The 17,391-nt window shown below is 39.3% G+C and overlaps 3 protein-coding genes across 10 annotated transcripts; 2 read left to right on the top strand and 1 right to left on the bottom strand.

Moving 5' to 3' along the window:
- The first annotated feature begins 319 nt into the window (after nt 1–319).
- LOC140768051 (RGG repeats nuclear RNA binding protein A-like) lies at nt 320–4,055 on the top strand. Its single transcript, XM_073108132.1, has 6 exons — nt 320–696; nt 849–1,251; nt 1,345–1,489; nt 3,317–3,475; nt 3,557–3,616; nt 3,698–4,055. Exons 1-6 carry the CDS (start codon nt 528–530, stop codon nt 3,887–3,889), a joined length of 1,128 nt encoding a protein of 375 aa, XP_072964233.1. The 5' UTR covers nt 320–527; the 3' UTR covers nt 3,890–4,055.
- Nucleotides 4,056–5,531: 1,476 nt separating this feature from the next.
- On the top strand, nt 5,532–11,476 carry LOC140769032 (ABC transporter C family member 8-like). Of its 2 annotated transcripts, none has more exons than XM_073109549.1 (12): nt 5,532–5,711; nt 5,818–7,745; nt 7,851–8,171; nt 8,274–8,360; nt 8,436–9,041; nt 9,183–9,347; nt 9,448–9,742; nt 9,838–10,052; nt 10,241–10,546; nt 10,691–10,754; nt 10,846–11,085; nt 11,188–11,476. In XM_073109549.1, the coding sequence occupies exons 1-12, from the start codon at nt 5,636–5,638 to the stop codon at nt 11,283–11,285; spliced, it is 4,401 nt and encodes a 1,466-aa protein (XP_072965650.1). In that variant the 5' UTR covers nt 5,532–5,635; the 3' UTR covers nt 11,286–11,476. The 2 variants fall into 2 exon arrangements, with proteins under 2 accessions (XP_072965650.1, XP_072965651.1); XM_073109550.1 differs by having other exon boundaries at nt 5,539–5,642.
- Nucleotides 11,187–16,350, bottom strand: LOC140769033 (uncharacterized). 7 transcript variants are annotated; one of them, XM_073109553.1, is made up of 6 exons: nt 16,248–16,350; nt 15,041–15,121; nt 13,373–14,598; nt 12,659–13,017; nt 12,510–12,570; nt 11,187–12,350 (listed from the first exon to the last, which is right to left on the bottom strand). In XM_073109553.1, the coding sequence occupies exons 2-6, from the start codon at nt 15,048–15,050 to the stop codon at nt 12,192–12,194; spliced, it is 1,815 nt and encodes a 604-aa protein (XP_072965654.1). In that variant the 5' UTR covers nt 15,051–15,121; nt 16,248–16,350; the 3' UTR covers nt 11,187–12,191. The 7 variants fall into 7 exon arrangements, with proteins under 7 accessions (XP_072965654.1, XP_072965657.1, XP_072965655.1 ...); XM_073109556.1 differs by having other exon boundaries at nt 13,373–14,577; nt 16,248–16,349; XM_073109554.1 differs by lacking the exon at nt 16,248–16,350 and adding an exon at nt 15,982–16,119 and having other exon boundaries at nt 13,373–14,577.
- Between the last annotated feature and the right edge of the window lie 1,041 nt (nt 16,351–17,391).

The following is a 17,391-nucleotide window of genomic DNA, read 5'->3' on the forward strand; positions in this document are numbered from 1 at the left end:
ACAACTCTGTAAATTCTAGCGAAAAGAACTGATTTTACCCTATTTCAATCGACGGCGTTCGTTCGACCGTACAGTAAGCTGGCGGGCATCTGGCAGTCGATCAACCGACACGTATCACTCACCGACACATAATGTGCAGCTATTTCTTCGTTAGCGAAACAGGGGACAGCCGGGTTAGTATATTCCTGTATCTTAATGGCATTTCTGTAGATAAGAATCTATGTGACGTCTCAAACTGACATTTCAGTTATCCAAGTTATTACTGGGGGCGCGGCGTAGCCGCAAGGCGATTAGGTTTCTCTTTATATATGGTTTCGTTATTCATATGTGGGAGCGCAATTAGGGTTCTTCGTCAACACTTCCGCAGCCATCCTAAACCCTAGCTTTCTTCGATTCCAAAACAGCTTCCTCCACTCTTTTCCTTCTTTGGGGTTTCCATGGAGTTCGATTCGTCCAGTACAATCGCCTACTGCTAGAGTTTAACGCAAACACTTCCGATCCCACCTCCGACCCCTCCCCTCGCGGAGATGGCCACCGTGAACCCTTTTGATCTCCTCGGAGATGACGAGAACGACGATCCCTCGCATCTTATTGCGACTCACCAGCAAAAAATCGCCGCCAAGAATTCTGTCGCTGCCGCTCCAGCCGCCACTGCGGCGAAGCTGCCTGCGAAGCCGGTCCCTCCTCAGCAAGCTGGTTCGAATATTTGTTTCCCAGATTTTTTTTTGAGTTATTGTATGGAAAATTGATGTTGGACCCTAGTTCAAGAGACGTTTTTAGATGAAACTTGCATTAACTTTGTTTTTCTTGTAATATTTGCTATTCTTATGCTGAGACGTGTTTTCTAGTGAGGGAGGCGAAGAACACTGCTGCACCAGCTCGGGGCGTTGGCGGCCGAGGTGGCCCTTTTCGTGGTAGGGGTGGGCGAGGAGGTGGGACCGGACCAAATAGAGATTTTGCAAATGGGGATGCTAATGGATTTACTGGTAACTTTGGTGGAGGAGGTGGTGGCGAGGAGTTAGATGCTCGCCGGCCATCTGACAGAGAACGCGGAGGTTATGCCTCGCAAAGGCCATCGTACCGTGGTGGTCGGCGTGGTGGGTATGGCAATGGAGAAGCCGGGGGTGACTCAGAACGCCCCCAACGGAGGGCGTACGAGAGGCGTAGCGGAACTGGCCGTGGATACGAAGTTAAACGTGATGGTGCAGGACGAGGAAACTGGGGAACCACAGATGATGATGTTCTTGCTCAGTTAAGTTTTTCTTCGTCTTACATTGTATTGTTTGCTTTGTGCATTTGTTGGGATGCGATTCTTTGCTGATCTCCGTATTTGTTTGAGAGTAGGGTAACTGATGAAAATGTGGTCACCAATGAGAAAGCATTGAACCCTGAAAAGCCGGCAGAGCAAGAAGATGTGCCACAATCTGAAGGGAATAAGGACAAGGAGGGTCAAGGAAATGAACAAGAGGAGAAAGAACCAGAGGAAAAGGTATACTTTGTCAGTTAATGGTCTTGTTCATCCCTTTTACAATGGTTGCTACATCTTCTACTAAGGATAAGGTAGGTGCTTTCTTTGGAATTATCTTAATCACCTCTCCTATCAAGTGGATATGGTTGTCTCCACCAACTGCTCAATAATGGCTGCTCTATGTGGTGGCTCGAATAAAACTCTGATCACCAGTGTCTCGCCACTTGTCTGATGCTAACACTAAGGAGTATAATCCAATGAAGATTTAGTGTGACTTTGTCATGAATAGGCACGTAAACTTCTTCATGGAGTCAATATTGGACCATAAAGGAGAGCATGTTAAGGTGGGCAGTTGCACATATATGTATGGCTCATCACTGTGCCACTGATTCTTACAAATAATTTTAGTAAAATGTTGTGATCTTGTCCCCTATATATTAAATTTACTATGTAAATGGAAAAACTTGCAAGCAGCAAACCAGTTGACCTTTCGCCACTAGAGGGCAAGAAATAGGTTTTTCTATGCTCTTCAGTCCTTCCTATTTAAGAGAATGCAAACAGATGACCTTACCTATTTTGGCCCTACAATTTCTCCCTCATCCTCTGGCCTTTCTGAAATTCACAACTTTATGGTCAACAGAATACAATCTTCCCTATGCCTGCTTGATTCTTATTATCTTTATGATGTTTCTTGGACATGTTGAGCATTTGCTCTGATTGTACCTGTAGTTAGTTAAGTTTTCTTAAGCTTTGTTCATATTTTTAACTGGTGATTTGTCATAATTCGCCTAGACTAAGGTAAATGAATATTGGTCTAGATAGTATTAAATTCTTCTGCTACTACTGTCCGTTCATGGTTTTTTTCCAATCAGCCTACCCTACTAGTTAGCTTCTGCAACTTTGGCAGAAATTTTCAGCTGTCAATCAAAGTATGGAAGGCACTTGTGACTCGGTATTTAGGCACCACTGTGATTTTATTGAGCTGGAATGGTGTCAAGTTCTTTTCAGTCGCCTTTGAGAGAACTGGATGGCACTTTTATGCTACTCTTGGTTCCGTTGCAGGCGTATATTGAGCTCCTCCAACAGCCCTGTCTTGACATTTTCAACTAGGCATCCTAATAGTTGCTTGGTGGAAGGGCTTTGAAAATTTATAGGCATTTTTTTCTCATGCAATTACATTTTGCTGTTAAGTCTGATATAATTTTGGTGAATAGTTTTCATTTCCTCACTAGTACTTTTTTTATACTACGATGACTTAAAGGAGAGAATTCAATTAGTTATTCATTAAGGTTTAATTTGATTCAATGGCCAGAGTAAGACAAGATGTACAGCTCAGAGACATCAAACAAAAAATCGTCTATAACCTTTGGAGGGCTCATTCAAGACTTGAACGATTACTCAACAAAAAATGAGAGCTTTGTTTTCTCTCAAATAAAAAGCGCACCCAAGCAAATTATTTTATAGTCTGTATATCGTTCCTATAATTATTTGAAGTTATTAGGTTTCTTGTATCCATTCCTTAGGTTAAAGCAGTATGACATTCTCCTTGGCCTCTACATTACTTTTATTTGATGAGCAGTCCCCAAGTTCCCTTTTTCTCTTTCCTTCTCCTTGGGTGGTTTTCTAGACATGCTTTACCATCTTCATAAATTGGCTTATAGGAAAAGATTCTAGAGTAGAAACTATTAGAAGTTAAAATTTTAAGCTGCTTTGATCAAATCATTCTGACATTCTGCTAGTTAATTTTCACTTGACTGTGCTTTCCTTTCATCTCAAAAGTTCCTTTTTTATTGTTTTCTAGTATGATGTTTCTTGTATGCTTTATTGATTTCTTACTGGCTTAAACAGGAAATGACTCTAGAAGAGTATGAGAAAATAAGAGAGGAAAAACGGAAGGCATTACTTGCAACTAAGGCCGAAGAGAGGAAGGTTGAGTTAGACAAGGAGTTTGAGTCTATGAAGCTGCTTTCCATCAAGAAAGGGAGTGATGAGATCTTCATTAAATTAGTAAGCTTTCAATCAGGTTGATTCTTTTATTTATTGGAGTAAGGTCTAAATGCTGCTCTAAGAAAACAATGATCCGATTAGGGTTCTGACAAGGATATTGGGAAGAAAAGAGACAATGAGAGGGACGAACGGTCCAAAAAGGTACGCTATCTTAGTGGTCTATAGAAATCCTTATTCCCATTATACTTGTAATTGATAGACTTTCTTTTCTTCGCTTTACAGTCTCTGAGTATCAATGAGTTTCTGAAGCCTGCGGAAGGAGAAAGATATTACAATCCTGGAGGGCGTGGCCGTGGTAGGGGTCGAGGTGATCGCGGATCATACAGAGGTGGTTTTGGTGGTGGGAGCACTGGCAACTATGTTACTCCTTCAATTGAAGATCCTGGTCAATTCCCCACACTCGGTGGAAAGTAGAAGAGTACTTGTGCTGCAGACCCTTTGTGTCCGTCTCCCTCTGCCTTTATTTCAAATTCCATCTTTCTAAGTTTAAGAAACTTGCCAGGATTCCGTATTATATCATGCTTCCTATGTGTAAGCGAATCCACTTGCCTAATTTATGTTTGTCTACTGTCATATGCTAGATTGAATTTGCTTGATTGCGGTGGCATCTATCTCCTCGTACCTTGAATCATGTATTACAGCATGCTATTTGCTGGTTACCGTTGTTCAAGGCAGCAGTAGCCAGATTACGGGATTCATTTTGGACATTTTTAGTATCCTTTTTTCATGTTATTTTTCCTCTGTGAAGCCATTTTCAGTTTTGCCTAAAGAATTAAATGATCTAACAGAACTCTCTGCTCCAGGAGTAACCCGACCGTTTTTATATTTAAATGTTAAGAGTCTCGTGTTGAACTTCATTCTGCCGAATAAGATTCACTTGGTTAGGCAAACTCGATTTTTCGTTAATATGCTGTGATAGTATTTTTCTTATATATACATATATATATATATATGTTTTGGAGGACAAAAACCAGAAGTTATGATGTTTGAATACTAAATAGATTTGGGTGTGAAATATAAAATTATGAATATGCAGAGTATTAAATGAGATAATTAACACAGTTTCGGAATAAGAAAATCTCATTAACTCTTATCATACTAACGTGTAAAGAGTCATGTACCAATTTTTCGTATCCTATTTTTTTTTTATTTTTCTGCCAATTCTTTTATACTTATTATTTTACCTTTGAAAATGTCATTTTAATTCATCATTATTTTAAATATTCTTTCTTCTTTTTTATTTCCTCGTCCTTTCCTTATAAGATATATTTTAATTATTTACCAAATTATTATTATAATTTTATAATATCAAATGTAATTAATTACATATTAATAAACTAGTTTTAAAAATCACAGTAATATATACTAAAGCAAACTCTCTTACGCAAGTAATTAAATTAGCATATTTATACTAGCATTTAACCTATTCTAGAAGTAAACAGGCCCTTTAGTCACTCTAAAATCCTTACTAGAGGCATAAATAAGAAATCAAACGACTAACAACAGTAAAATCTTCGAGCCCAGATAGTTAGTTGGGCACATTTCCACTAAATAATGTGCTACATGCGAATATGCCATTTTTTATTATCATGTCTTACAAACACGTGGAAACTGCTAAGCGTAGAGAGGGCAGTGCCTTGGGAGCTGTTCGTGTGCAAATTAATTGTATTAAACCTGTCATTATTCGTTCTTTATTTACTTGCGGTCTAATTTTATAATAAAGTACTCCTGCGAAATTATCTTAACTGCTCATTATTTTATAGCCAAGAAGCCAAAAGTCCCAGCGACACAGGTCGGTGTCAAAGTCGTATCCTTAGTCCTCAAAAAGTAAAGCATATGCGTCAGAAAAACTATCATACAAGACAAAAAGAACGAGAAGAAGAAAAGGACCTCCTTTAAGAAATCAACCATCTGCGGCTTCACTTGTCATAACATTGTCCTGCAACTTGGTATAAAAAACAAATACATCGTGAGCAAGTGAGATGAACAATAAATAAGTTCGATCTACGGCACAAATTAAAATTAAAATTAAAAAAAAAAGAAACAGAAGACAATGAGTGAGTAGCGATCTTCCACGGCCTTTCCAGCTCTTCGAATCAGGCGACATGCAAAACGACAGACGAGAAAACGCTCTTAAAAAGAACTAGATCCTTCAAGCAAATGCAAGGTGATCCAAGAGACCCAGTTCTATTTTCTTTTCTTTTTGTTCCAGTAGTAATGGAAGAAGGAAACAGAGGTAGCCGTTACCCACATCATCTCTCGTGCGGATTTTGTTTTCTTCAATTACGTTGATGTGGGTCTTAAAATTCTTGATCTTGTTTGCTTGTTGCTTAACATGGCAGGTTGGTCCTTTTGGATATGTGAGGGCGAGTTCGATTTGGGATCGCTATGCACCCAGAGAAGTTTGATAGATCTCATCAATCTTTTGTTTCTTGTCGTGTATTTCTTCAGCTTAGTGATAGCTGCTTTCAGAATAGGATATAGTATCAACCGAAGTAGGAATCTCTATTGGGGAAATATTATTGCTTCAGTTTGTACTGCAGCCATCGGCATTGCATATGTTGGTGTTGGAGTATGGACTTTATATAGTGCTGAATGGATGACATGCTTTATTAGAGGATTGGTTTGGGTAGTTCTATCAGTTTCACTCAACCTTCAGCCCACCAAATGGGTTGCTGCTTTAGTTCGACTATGGTTGGCCTCATTCTTGGTTCTCATTTCTGCATATAATTTGGAAATTGTGGTGAATTCTTATAGCCTTTCGGTTCTTGAGACGATATCATGGCTTATGAGCTTCTTGCTTGCCTTGTACTCTTTCACTTTGGATAGAAACAATCTCCTCCATCTGAACCTTGCAAGTGATGGCTTATCTGAACCCTTGTTAAGCACACAAAGTGCGAAGCAAACAGGGTTTAGCAAAGCCGGTTCGTTTAGTTTCGTGACATTTTCTTGGATAAATCCATTACTGAGACTAGGTAATTCAAAACCGTTGGATCTCAATGACATACCTCCCGTGGATACCGAAGATGGCGCACTGCAAGCTTGTCAAACCTTTCTAAGAGAATGGGATCTTCAAGGAGAAGAGAAAGCAAGGAGTAGTAGTAACTTGGTTACCTATGTGCTTGCTAAGTGTTACATGAAGGAGCTCTTGTTGACAGGTCTATATACACTGCTAAGGACGTTATCCTTTGGGGCTTCACCTATACTGCTTTATTCATTTGTGTCATACTCTTATCGCAAGGAGAGAGAGATCAACATGGGTATCTTGTTAATAGGTTTCTTGGTAGTTATGAAACTTGTTGAATCCTTGTCTCAAAGGCATTGGTTTTTTGGTTCAAGGAGGTTAGGAATGAGGATGCGCTCCGCTCTTATGGCGGCCGTCTTTCAGAAGCAGTTAAAGCTTTCCAGTCAGGGAAGGAGAAATCATTCTACTGGAGAGATTGTTAACTACATTGCAGTTGATGCCTATAGACTTGGGGAGTTCCCGTTCTGGCTTCACCTTGCATGGAGTCAACCATTGCAATTGATCCTAGCTATAGTCCTACTCTTTTGGAGTGTGGGTTTGGGGGCTCTTCCAGGTTTAGTTCCTCTTGTCATATGCGGAATCCTCAATGTTCCCTTTGCAAAGATGTTGCAGCATTACCAATCAAAGTTCATGTTTGCACAAGATGAAAGACAAAGAGCTACATCTGAAGTCTTGAACAATATGAAGATCATCAAGTTGCAGTCATGGGAGGAACAATTCAGAAAAGCAATCGAGACCCTCAGAGATGCCGAAATGAAGTGGTTGGGACAGACACAGATTAAGAAGGCCTACGGAAGTGCCTTATATTGGATGGCTCCTACATTTGTTTCAGCTGTAATATTTGCTGGAACAGCAGTTATGGGTACTGCTCCTTTGGATGCTAGTGTTATTTTCACAATTCTTGCGACATTAAGAGTTATATCAGAGCCGATGAGAATGCTCCCTGAAGTATTATCTGTAATGATCCAAGCCAAGGTATCACTAGATCGTGTAGGCATGTTCCTGTTAGAAGATGAGTTTAATGAAGAAGATGTTAAAAGGATCCCTCTGCAGGATTCAGACCTGAGTGTTGAAGTGTGTAATGGTATCTTCAATTGGGTGCCTTGCACATCTCTTCCAACTTTAGATAATATCAATTTGTGCATAAACAGGGGTGAGAAGGTTGCTATCTGTGGACCTGTTGGTGCTGGAAAATCATCATTGTTGTATGCTATACTCGGGGAGATACCTAGAATATCAGGATCTGTAAGAAAAATAAATAAGCAATGCTCATCACTCAATTATTCTTTTCTTGTGCGTTGTTAGATGTATTTCTTTGATAACCTTAATATGATGTCCTTGTGTTTCTAGGTTCATGTGTCTGGCTCTATCGCATATGTTGCGCAGACATCTTGGATCCAAAGCGGAACAATTCGTGACAACATACTTTTTGGTAAGCCCATGAACATGGCACGCTACAAGGAGGTCATTAAATCTTGTGCTTTGGACAAGGACATTGAAACCTTTGTCCATGAAGACCTTATGGAGATAGGTCAGAGAGGACTGAACATGAGTGGAGGACAGAAGCAAAGAATTCAGCTTGCAAGAGCAGTTTACAACGATGCAGACACCTATCTCCTAGATGACCCCTTTAGTGCAGTAGATGCACATACTGCTGCAATCCTTTTTCATGTGTGTAAACCATATTTTCTGATGCACAGAAGGATTTATGTTACTGAATTTCATCTCAACTTGAGTGGTGTGGATAGTTGACTGACCAATAACTTATTGCAGGACTGTGTCATGACTGCTCTAGAAAAGAAGACTGTCATTCTTGTGACGCATCAAGTTGAGTTCCTTACTAAAGCTGACAAAATTTTGGTAAGTAAGCTTCCTTTTGAATGATTCATTAACTAGCATAATATATTGACTGAGTTTAGAGGCACGTTTCTGTAGGTCATGGAAAATGGACAAGTGACACAAGCAGGAACCTATGAAGAACTTCTGAAATCTGGGACAGCATTTGAACAACTAGTTAATGCTCATAAATCTTCAATAACAATATTAGATTCTCCAAATCAAGAAAAGCAAAGTGAAACGCAAGAAGTGTTTCAGGATGAATTGCGGCCGCCTGTAAAGCAGAACAACGAGGGTGAAATTTCAGCTAAGGGCTTCTCAGAAGTTCAGCTCACAGAGGATGAAAGGAGGGAGATAGGAGATCTTGGATTGAAACCGTATAAAGATTATTTCAATGTTTCAAGGGGTTCATTGCTTCTTGGTTTGATTGTATGTGCACAGTCTTCTTTTGTCATTCTGCAAACTCTAGGAACCTATTGGTTGGCAGCTTCTGTTCAGATGCACCACTTTGCTGCTGGAGTTGTGGTCGGAGTTTATGTAATAACTTCAGCCACTAGCTGCCTTTTGGCTTATATAAGGAGTTTGCTGGCAGCTCATCTTGGATTGAAGGCCTCCAAGGCATTCTTCTCCGGTTTCATGGATTCAGTGTTTAAGGCTCCCATGTTATTCTTTGATTCCACTCCCACAGGAAGAATTTTAACTCGGGTATTCTTTCCTTTTGTCTCATTAACCAGCACAACATTATGTTATATGTTGCTATCTAAAAAAATTAGGTTATCTGTCCTGAATTTATTTTTCATAGGGCTTGAACATTAGATATGTCATCTTGAGTATTATGCACTGCAGGCATCTTCTGATATGAGTATTTTGGACTTTGATATACCTTACGCCCTTGCCTTTGTGCTGTCTGGTTCTATAGAGATTGCAGCAAGTATAATAGTTATGGTTACAGTTACATGGCAAGTGCTTATTGTAGCAGTTCCAGCAATAATCATAATTCTGCGCATCCAGGTAAGTGACAGAATAGATTATATACTCATAGGTTACATTTCCTAGACTAATAAAGCTAATGACTGCTATATTTCACTCAAATATATTTGTATCTTGAAAGAGGTATTACTTAGCCTCTGCGAGGGAGCTTGTAAGAATCAATGGAACAACAAAAGCACCTGTTATGAACTATGCAGCAGAGTCATTGCTTGGTGTGATTACTATACGAGCTTATGCAATGAAAGAGAGATTCATCAAAAACAACTTGCAGCTCATCGACACTGATGCCACATTGTTCTTCCATACAATTGCTGCATTGGAATGGGTGCTCCTAAGAGTGGAAGTGCTCCAAATTTTTATCATAGTTACTTCATCTATTTTACTTGTTTTTGTTGGCAAGGGAGTTGTTACTCCAGGTATATCAGAATCAGATTTAACATATGTGCTGCTGCTTTGCTCTTCTACTTTGTTTTGAAGTTTAATCACATGATTTTCTTTGGATGTGTTTCAGGTTTTCTAGGTCTCTGTCTTTCCTATGCTCTAACACTTTCCTCTGCGCAAGTTTTTGCGACTCGATTCTACTCCAACCTGGAGACTTACATAATCTCAGTTGAGAGAATCAAACAATTTATGCATATTCCACCAGAGCCTGCTGCTGTGCTCACTGGAAGAAGGCCTCCACCTTCATGGCCTTCTGAAGGAAGGATAGATTTGGAAAATCTGAAAGTGAGGACTGAAACAAAATGCTTATTTGAACTTCTGCAATAGCATATGTGCATAATACACCACAACTGCAATCTTCTTCTAATACAAGTATTTTGCACCATTTCTGTAAAATACAGTGGCTAATTGATAATATTTGCGTAGTTGATTATTTGATTAATACTCACGGTAATACGCATGCTGATGATCAGGTGAAATATCGTCCAACTGCTCCCTTTGTTCTCAAAGGAATCACTTGCACTTTTACAGCAGGGAAGAAGGTCGGGGTAGTTGGAAGAACTGGAAGCGGAAAAACGACTTTACTTAGTACTTTATTTCGTTTGATAGAACCTGCTGACGGGAGAATTCTGATTGATAATCTTGACATAAGCACCATTGGCTTGAAGGATCTAAGAACGAAACTAAGTATTATCCCTCAAGAGGCAACTCTTTTCAGGGGCAGCGTTCGCAGTAATTTGGATCCGCTGGGCCTGTACACAGACAGTGCAATTTGGGAGGTTAGTACTAGATCATCCAACTTCATTAAAGCTTGAGGTTAATTACAAATTGGAAGGTCATACAAATGTGCTACTCTATAGAAAACTTTCTACTCTATGCATTTAACTTCCCAGTGAATTGCCCTTTTCTTTTTTCAATTACAGGCTCTAGAGAAGTGCCAATTGAAGAGCACCATTAGCAGTCTTCCTGCTCTTCTCGATTCGCCAGGTGAGTGAGTTCATCTGATAAAAATGGAAGTCATGATTTTCTAAAGCCTGCATAATTCTGTACATGACTCTTTGATTGTTCCACATGGCAGTGAGCGACGACGGCGAAAACTGGAGCGCGGGGCAGCGCCAGCTCTTTTGTCTTGGCCGTGTTCTCCTCCGTAAGAACAGAATTCTAGTTCTTGATGAAGCAACTGCTTCAATCGACTCTGCCACAGATGCTATCCTGCAGAGAGTTATCAGGAAGGAATTCTCCAGCTGCACAGTTATAACCATAGCTCACAGAGTACCAACTGTCACTGATAGTGACATGGTCATGGTCCTGTCTTTTGGTAAGATCCACTTACATAGGCTCAAACGTTTGGTGCCTTCTCGATTGAAATTGTTTTAAAAAAATAAATTGAACCACTTCATGCTTTCTTTCTTGCTTGCAGGGGAACTTGTGGAGTACGACAAGCCTTCAAATCTGATGGAAAACAAAAACTCCGCCTTCTCTAACCTCGTTGCAGAATACTGGTCAAACTATGAGTAAAAAATCTTGGCATGCAATCACAGCAGAACAGCTAGTTTATATCGAAGGGAAAGAAATGGAGAAGAGAGAGGGAAAATAACAATGTTAAACTTCCTCAAAGATAGTATTTTATTTTCAGTGAACAGTCTGTATTGAAGCATTGATTCTAATAGGTACTATTATCATTATATCACAGGCACACTTTTATTTTATTTTCACCTCCTTAACTTTTTTATTTTTTATTTTTAGGTATATAATAATTTTTAAAATTTTTTTCTAGTACGCAATGATTTTCTAGCAGACGTAGAAAATATTTGATAGTTTAAAGAGTCATTATATATTAAAAAAAGTTTATGAGTTCGATATAAAAAAAATGTGATAGTTTAGATAGTGAAAAGATCCTTATATTCACATCTTCCATTAGAGATTTTTTTCCCTTTCTTAGATAACAAAGTTCCTGTGAAGGCAAATTCTTAGACTGCTTCTCACAAATACTTATAGATTGTGTGAATACTTCCTTAACTTACCAGTAATATGTAATTTGTAATTTGTTAGTGCAATTTGGTAGACACTATTAAGATTAATATTTGACAGATTATTTTTTTCTATCAAAGAGCAATATGCATATTATTTAGACTAATTGTAGCTTATTTCTTGAAAGAATTAGCCTAAATATATCGAGGAAGAGTAGCTTATAAACTAAGGGCTTTTTATTGATAAAAAAAAGAAAAAAAAAAGATGATCACATACAGATTGCTACTGCTACTCATCGAAGGATCCTCCTGTCTCAAACAGCTCACTGATCTAATCATGGGAGGAAAAGCACACTTGAATGTATTAGATCACAAAGTAGCCATGGATCATCATGTTGCTTGATCAGCATGATAAATATATAGAGCTAATGCTGATGAACAAATTCTATGCACTTCAGTTCATTTGGAATATCTGGTTGCCAGTATTTCCATGGCTTCTGCATTCGCCACTTGATCCATCTTCGCTTCGGTTCTTTCTGTTGAGTTCTGAGTACATCTCCTCAATCATCGGCTTCCAAAGACGTACTCGAGCATTTATAAACCAGTTAGATACCTAATCATGAAAATATGAGTCCATACGTGCATAATTTTATTGAAGTGATAGGGAACATTAGGAATACTGGGCAATCACACTCTGATGTGCTTATAAGAGTGTTGACTAAATTAGACCACGGTTAGAACTTAGAAGAATGTGTTCAAGATTTCTGAATACCTGGCTCCTTGTCAATCCACTTTTTACTGCAAGAACCTGCTTCTCGCTGTCTTTCGGGTACCTGAAGACATATGAGAGATGCAACAATCAAAGAGCTAGTTACTCACTCTTAATTAAAAACTATCCTAGTAATTTCTTGACCAACTCACGGGTGAAGAAAGTTCTGGAACATCCATGCTCGTAAAACGGAGACAGATTTTTCTGGTAGACCCCTTTGGGGTCTCCAAGATTGCTGCTCATTCTTTTTTATCTGCTGCAAAGCCCATTGTTTCTGGATAAACGATGATTCAAAGCTTTTCTCGTTCTCACTCATGTACTCTGTGCTTGGTTGTTGAGCAGTTAAGACAATTTGACTAGTAATCCTCTCTCTCAACTTCTTATAGACGCCAGAGATTGCATAATGAGCAAACCGGAAATGAGTGTTGGAACTGCCCAACTCGGTCGCTTTATGAAATTCATTTATGACATTCCGGATCTGATCCAAACACTGAATGTACTTGTGGTCGACCTGCAATGTCAAAGTGAGGCCAGTATCTTGACACATGCATTCATTCTAAAAGAAGATTCTACACAGCACTTTTGTTTTTAATAACAATACCGTGAAGAGAACAAGGTATACGCATCTACAAATTCTACATGTTTACCAAGCAGTGAACAAGGAAACAGTTCAAGGTAACAAATAAGATAGATACTGTAAAGGTTTTGACAATTGATTGCAGCACTAGCAAAAAGGTCGGTTGCATACTATTGACTTCATAACATTTCTCAAGCAACTAGAGAAAGTCTTATCATGGTGGATAGAAACTATAAGCATTTAGAATGTCAACTAGTACTCCAGAGAGTATAAAATAGGGTCAACTTACCATGTGGAGCATAGTTAGTAACTCATTTTTCTTAGTATTGGCATCTTGATAATTTTGACCATCCATATTGTCCTGAGATTTAATTTCTCCAGTGGAAATTTGCAGGCCATCAGAACATACTGATGAATTTCCCTTTGTAGTGCAACCTGAAGCAGAAGACATCTTTGGTCTTCCCTCATTTCCACAAAGCGAGTCAGCGGTAACATTTAAATCCTCAAGTGCATAACTGGCAACTTCAGCAAGTATTTGTTTTGCCACATGAAGATATCTTGATCCTACTAGCACATGAGAAAACTGAAGTGACCTGGAAGAACCGCGGAGTAGAGAAATATCCTCATTGTTAAGATGCCTTTGCCATGATCCAAGCCCCATTCCTAGTGTTACATCATCAAAAGAATGCTGGAACAGAGGAGAACAAGCTTGAAATTCTGTTGAAGATGGATATGCACCATCTTTTGAGGTAACACGGCTTACACCAGAGCAGCTTACTTCAGAGCACTGATCAGGTATACTAGTCATGCTGATAAAAGAAGGCTCATAAAACCCAAGACTCAGAGACAGCTCATTGTTTGGCGGACAGCTATAGAAAGGTTGACAGAAGTTCAAATCCGATCGGTTTTGGTGCCAAGAAGACTCTGAGCTTCCTATCACATGATAGGATGGACAAACAGAGCTAACTGTCTTCCGTGAAGGAAATTGATTGCCTAAAACTTCATCATAATTCCAAGCCCACTCCAACTCCCTATTCAATTTGTCATCTTTTTTGGCTGCCAGAAGAACTGTATTATCTGGTGGTCCAAATTCACAATTTACTGACGCCGTGAGTGATGAGTTTATACAGCTATCACTGGAAACAGAAGTTTTCATCTCTTCTGAAGGTAACATTGAAGCAGAAGCAGTGTTCATGTTGATAAGATTTTCTTGTAAACAAGTGGTGGCACAAAAGAGGTTGGCCAACGAAGTGGCAGACAGTGAAGTTCCCATGAAATGTTCTCGTGGTTCGCTAATTCCATTGGAACCACTAAATGTGATATTTTCACTATGTGCTACATCTAAGGAAAATGGTACCTCATCATTGTCCAGGTCATTATTTGTCACAAAATGGTTGTTCATGGTTTCTACTTGTAATGTCGAAAGCAACTGATCACCAATCATTGTCTGCCTATGGCTATTGTGATCTGTTAAACCTAAATTAGACCCGGGACCTGAAAGAGCATCAGAAGAAGCTGGATCTATGAATTAGGAATTAGAAAGTTTAAAGAAAAGAAATTTCGATCAAATTAGATAGTAATTTTGGCACCATAAAGATAAAGTGTGCTAGGGATGTGGATGTACAACATTTAAAGAAAAAAATCATGATTCGAAAGTACCTGCATGAAATTCATACTATGGTCAGAGGTTCATTATAATGTTTATCCGTAACCTTTAAATGTCCACTGTGAACCAATAAAGGGAACGAAAACGGTGCAAAAATGGATGGATTAAACAAATGCAGGAATGGAGAAGGGAGATGAAAAGGTAGTTTAGTTCAAAATAATGCAGAGTGAGATAAAGTGCTGAGATTTCCACTTCATGTACTGCAGAAACTTTGAACCATCCCCGTGAAGAGACTAACACATTTAAGCAAAATGATATACATTCACATGAAAGAAGAACTTAGGAACCAACCTGGCCGCATTCAAAGGAGTGCTGGCTGCTGAGACCATCAAAGGCCCAAGTTGATAACCAAGACGTCCTCCAGAAGAGATCCTGAAACCAAAACCAAAATAATGAAGCTGAGAACAAGGTTGTAGAATGCACACCCTTTCTAGCTTTGTTGTGAAAGAAAATTACATGAAAAGATCTGCTACCTTTCTTCCTAAAATGGGAAGTGGTGCATTTCCTTATAGAATGCCTACATGATAGTGATTTCTCATAACCCAAGAACAAGCAAGAAAACAGGGCGTACAGAGTTTATCTGGCATCCATCATTATCAAAACATACAGTTCTATGACTACTTGAAGTAACCATTTGTTTTTGAGTGATCAAGGAATTGGGTTTTTTCACTCAGCACAAAAATCAAAAAGGATGGGTCCCAGGGCTAAAGAAGAACTATACCTTGCTCCTCTCCTCCTAAGGGCATCAAACCAAAGGCTATGGTTAGAGTGTTAGACATGGGATTGTTCCTGATTGATAATAATAGTGGGGCTTACCTTCCTCAACAGTGCAAACCAAATGACAAAAGCAAGGGACTACTAAGCACATAAAATATTTATGGGTTTTATCTCCTCATGATTGATCAGTGCCAAGAAACAATAGAATTTTCCATTGCCTTCAAAAAACAAAGCAAAGCATATAATTTTATATAGATTTTACCCTGAAGCCAAGGCATGATTCAAAACACATCCATGAAAAGATGATGGGCTCTCATTCTCCTATAATTGACAAGGAATGCTGTTCAAACTAAACAGAAAACCAATCATTCCCCCCTCCTATTCTATCTAACACAGTAACAAAGGCCACCTTTTACACAACAAATCAACCCGGCCCTATAAGGGCATTCTTCTCAGTTCCAACTCTACCCCAAGCCCAAGATATCCCACCGAAAAAACCCAAGCAAGTTTTTTACCTTTTTACAACCTTTTGCTTGAACAATCACAAGCACAGGAAGAACAGGTGAGACCCAAAACAGGGAAAAGGAGTAACATTTAGAGGAGGGTGTCCAAAAACCTTTAGCAGAAGAGGTACATTAGCCCATCAATCAAAGACCATGCTATTGAGAAAACCGAAGGGAAGGGAAATAAAGAGGAGGTTGGGAGAAGAGGAGGCACATATAAGGAGTGGGGGGAGAAACAAGACAAGTGTGAGGTGGGGGTGGGGAAGGAAGAGCATTACCTCTTTGTGCAGCCTTTTGGGGCCCCATCTCTCCCTTACCCTTCTCTCTCTCATCTCCTCAGACTTCCCCATCTCCACCTGCTTCTCTCTGCAATGATCGTGGCAGCCAAAATATCTGGAATCTCTGTGCAGGCTTCCTGTTCTTGGCAGCTGTTCTCAGCTACATTCAGACATAGTACTTTGCTTCTTTTTCTTTTTTCTTTTTTTTTTGGTGGTGAGTAATTTCTTTTGTGATTTATGCCTTTGTATACATATGTATGTAACAGGTATACATATTTTATATAAACAGAGAGAAAAGGTATAGAGGGATGAGCTACTTTTTTCTTTCCTGCCACAGTAGAAGGAATGCAGTATTGGGAACGAAGAAGTGGACAAGATGAGGTCAGCAAAATCTAGCGGGGAGATCTGAGAGAGATCTTAATGGGGTCAGAAACACGGAGTTACTTATTTACACAAAGTTATCCACTCTCTGTTCAACTGCCCTGCTTACCTGCTACACTTCAATGACTTCCAGTTCTAGGGAAAGTTGGTGCTCACAGTTGGGAGAGATTAGGACAACATATATACCGTATCATTTTCCAGTATACTTACAGTCATTAGCACCTCAAAACAAGATGACACTATCTTACCACAGAGGAGAACGAACGAGTCCAAAATACTACTTAGATCAATGTATAGCCTTATGGCTGAACATTATAGTAACCAGTGGTTTGAAAGGTGTAGTCTTGATCTGACTAGCCTTTACCATGTCAGTTTGCTACTGTCTAAAAGTTGCATAATAGAAACAAACCGCATTGAAGGCAAGTAAAGAAGACAGTGCAATGAAGGCAAGAAAGTCCATAATTGGGGGGGGGGGCCTTGGAAAATGAAGAAAAAGCTGGGCCTGCAGTTGCACCTGATACTGTTCAGGTCCTTGCTCAAGTGCATGTATTTGTAAGCTAGCACATGCAGTGCATCTCCATTCTTCACAAGAGGCAATACTGTGGCACTGGGACCTTTGAATGAGTTTGATTCTAGAGGGGATGAATGTAAAAGAGAAGGGACTCTTTGAGAATTGTGATCAACAAGTCTCAATAGATGACTATCATAAGCTGCCCAACTTGAGTAGCCAAAATGCCCTGATCTATATATAATGCAGGCTTTT

This window comes from Typha angustifolia, chromosome 10 (assembly GCF_048772165.1).
Source record: "Typha angustifolia cultivar Huaian chromosome 10, ASM4877216v1, whole genome shotgun sequence".
NCBI classification, from domain to species: domain Eukaryota; kingdom Viridiplantae; phylum Streptophyta; class Magnoliopsida; order Poales; family Typhaceae; genus Typha; species Typha angustifolia.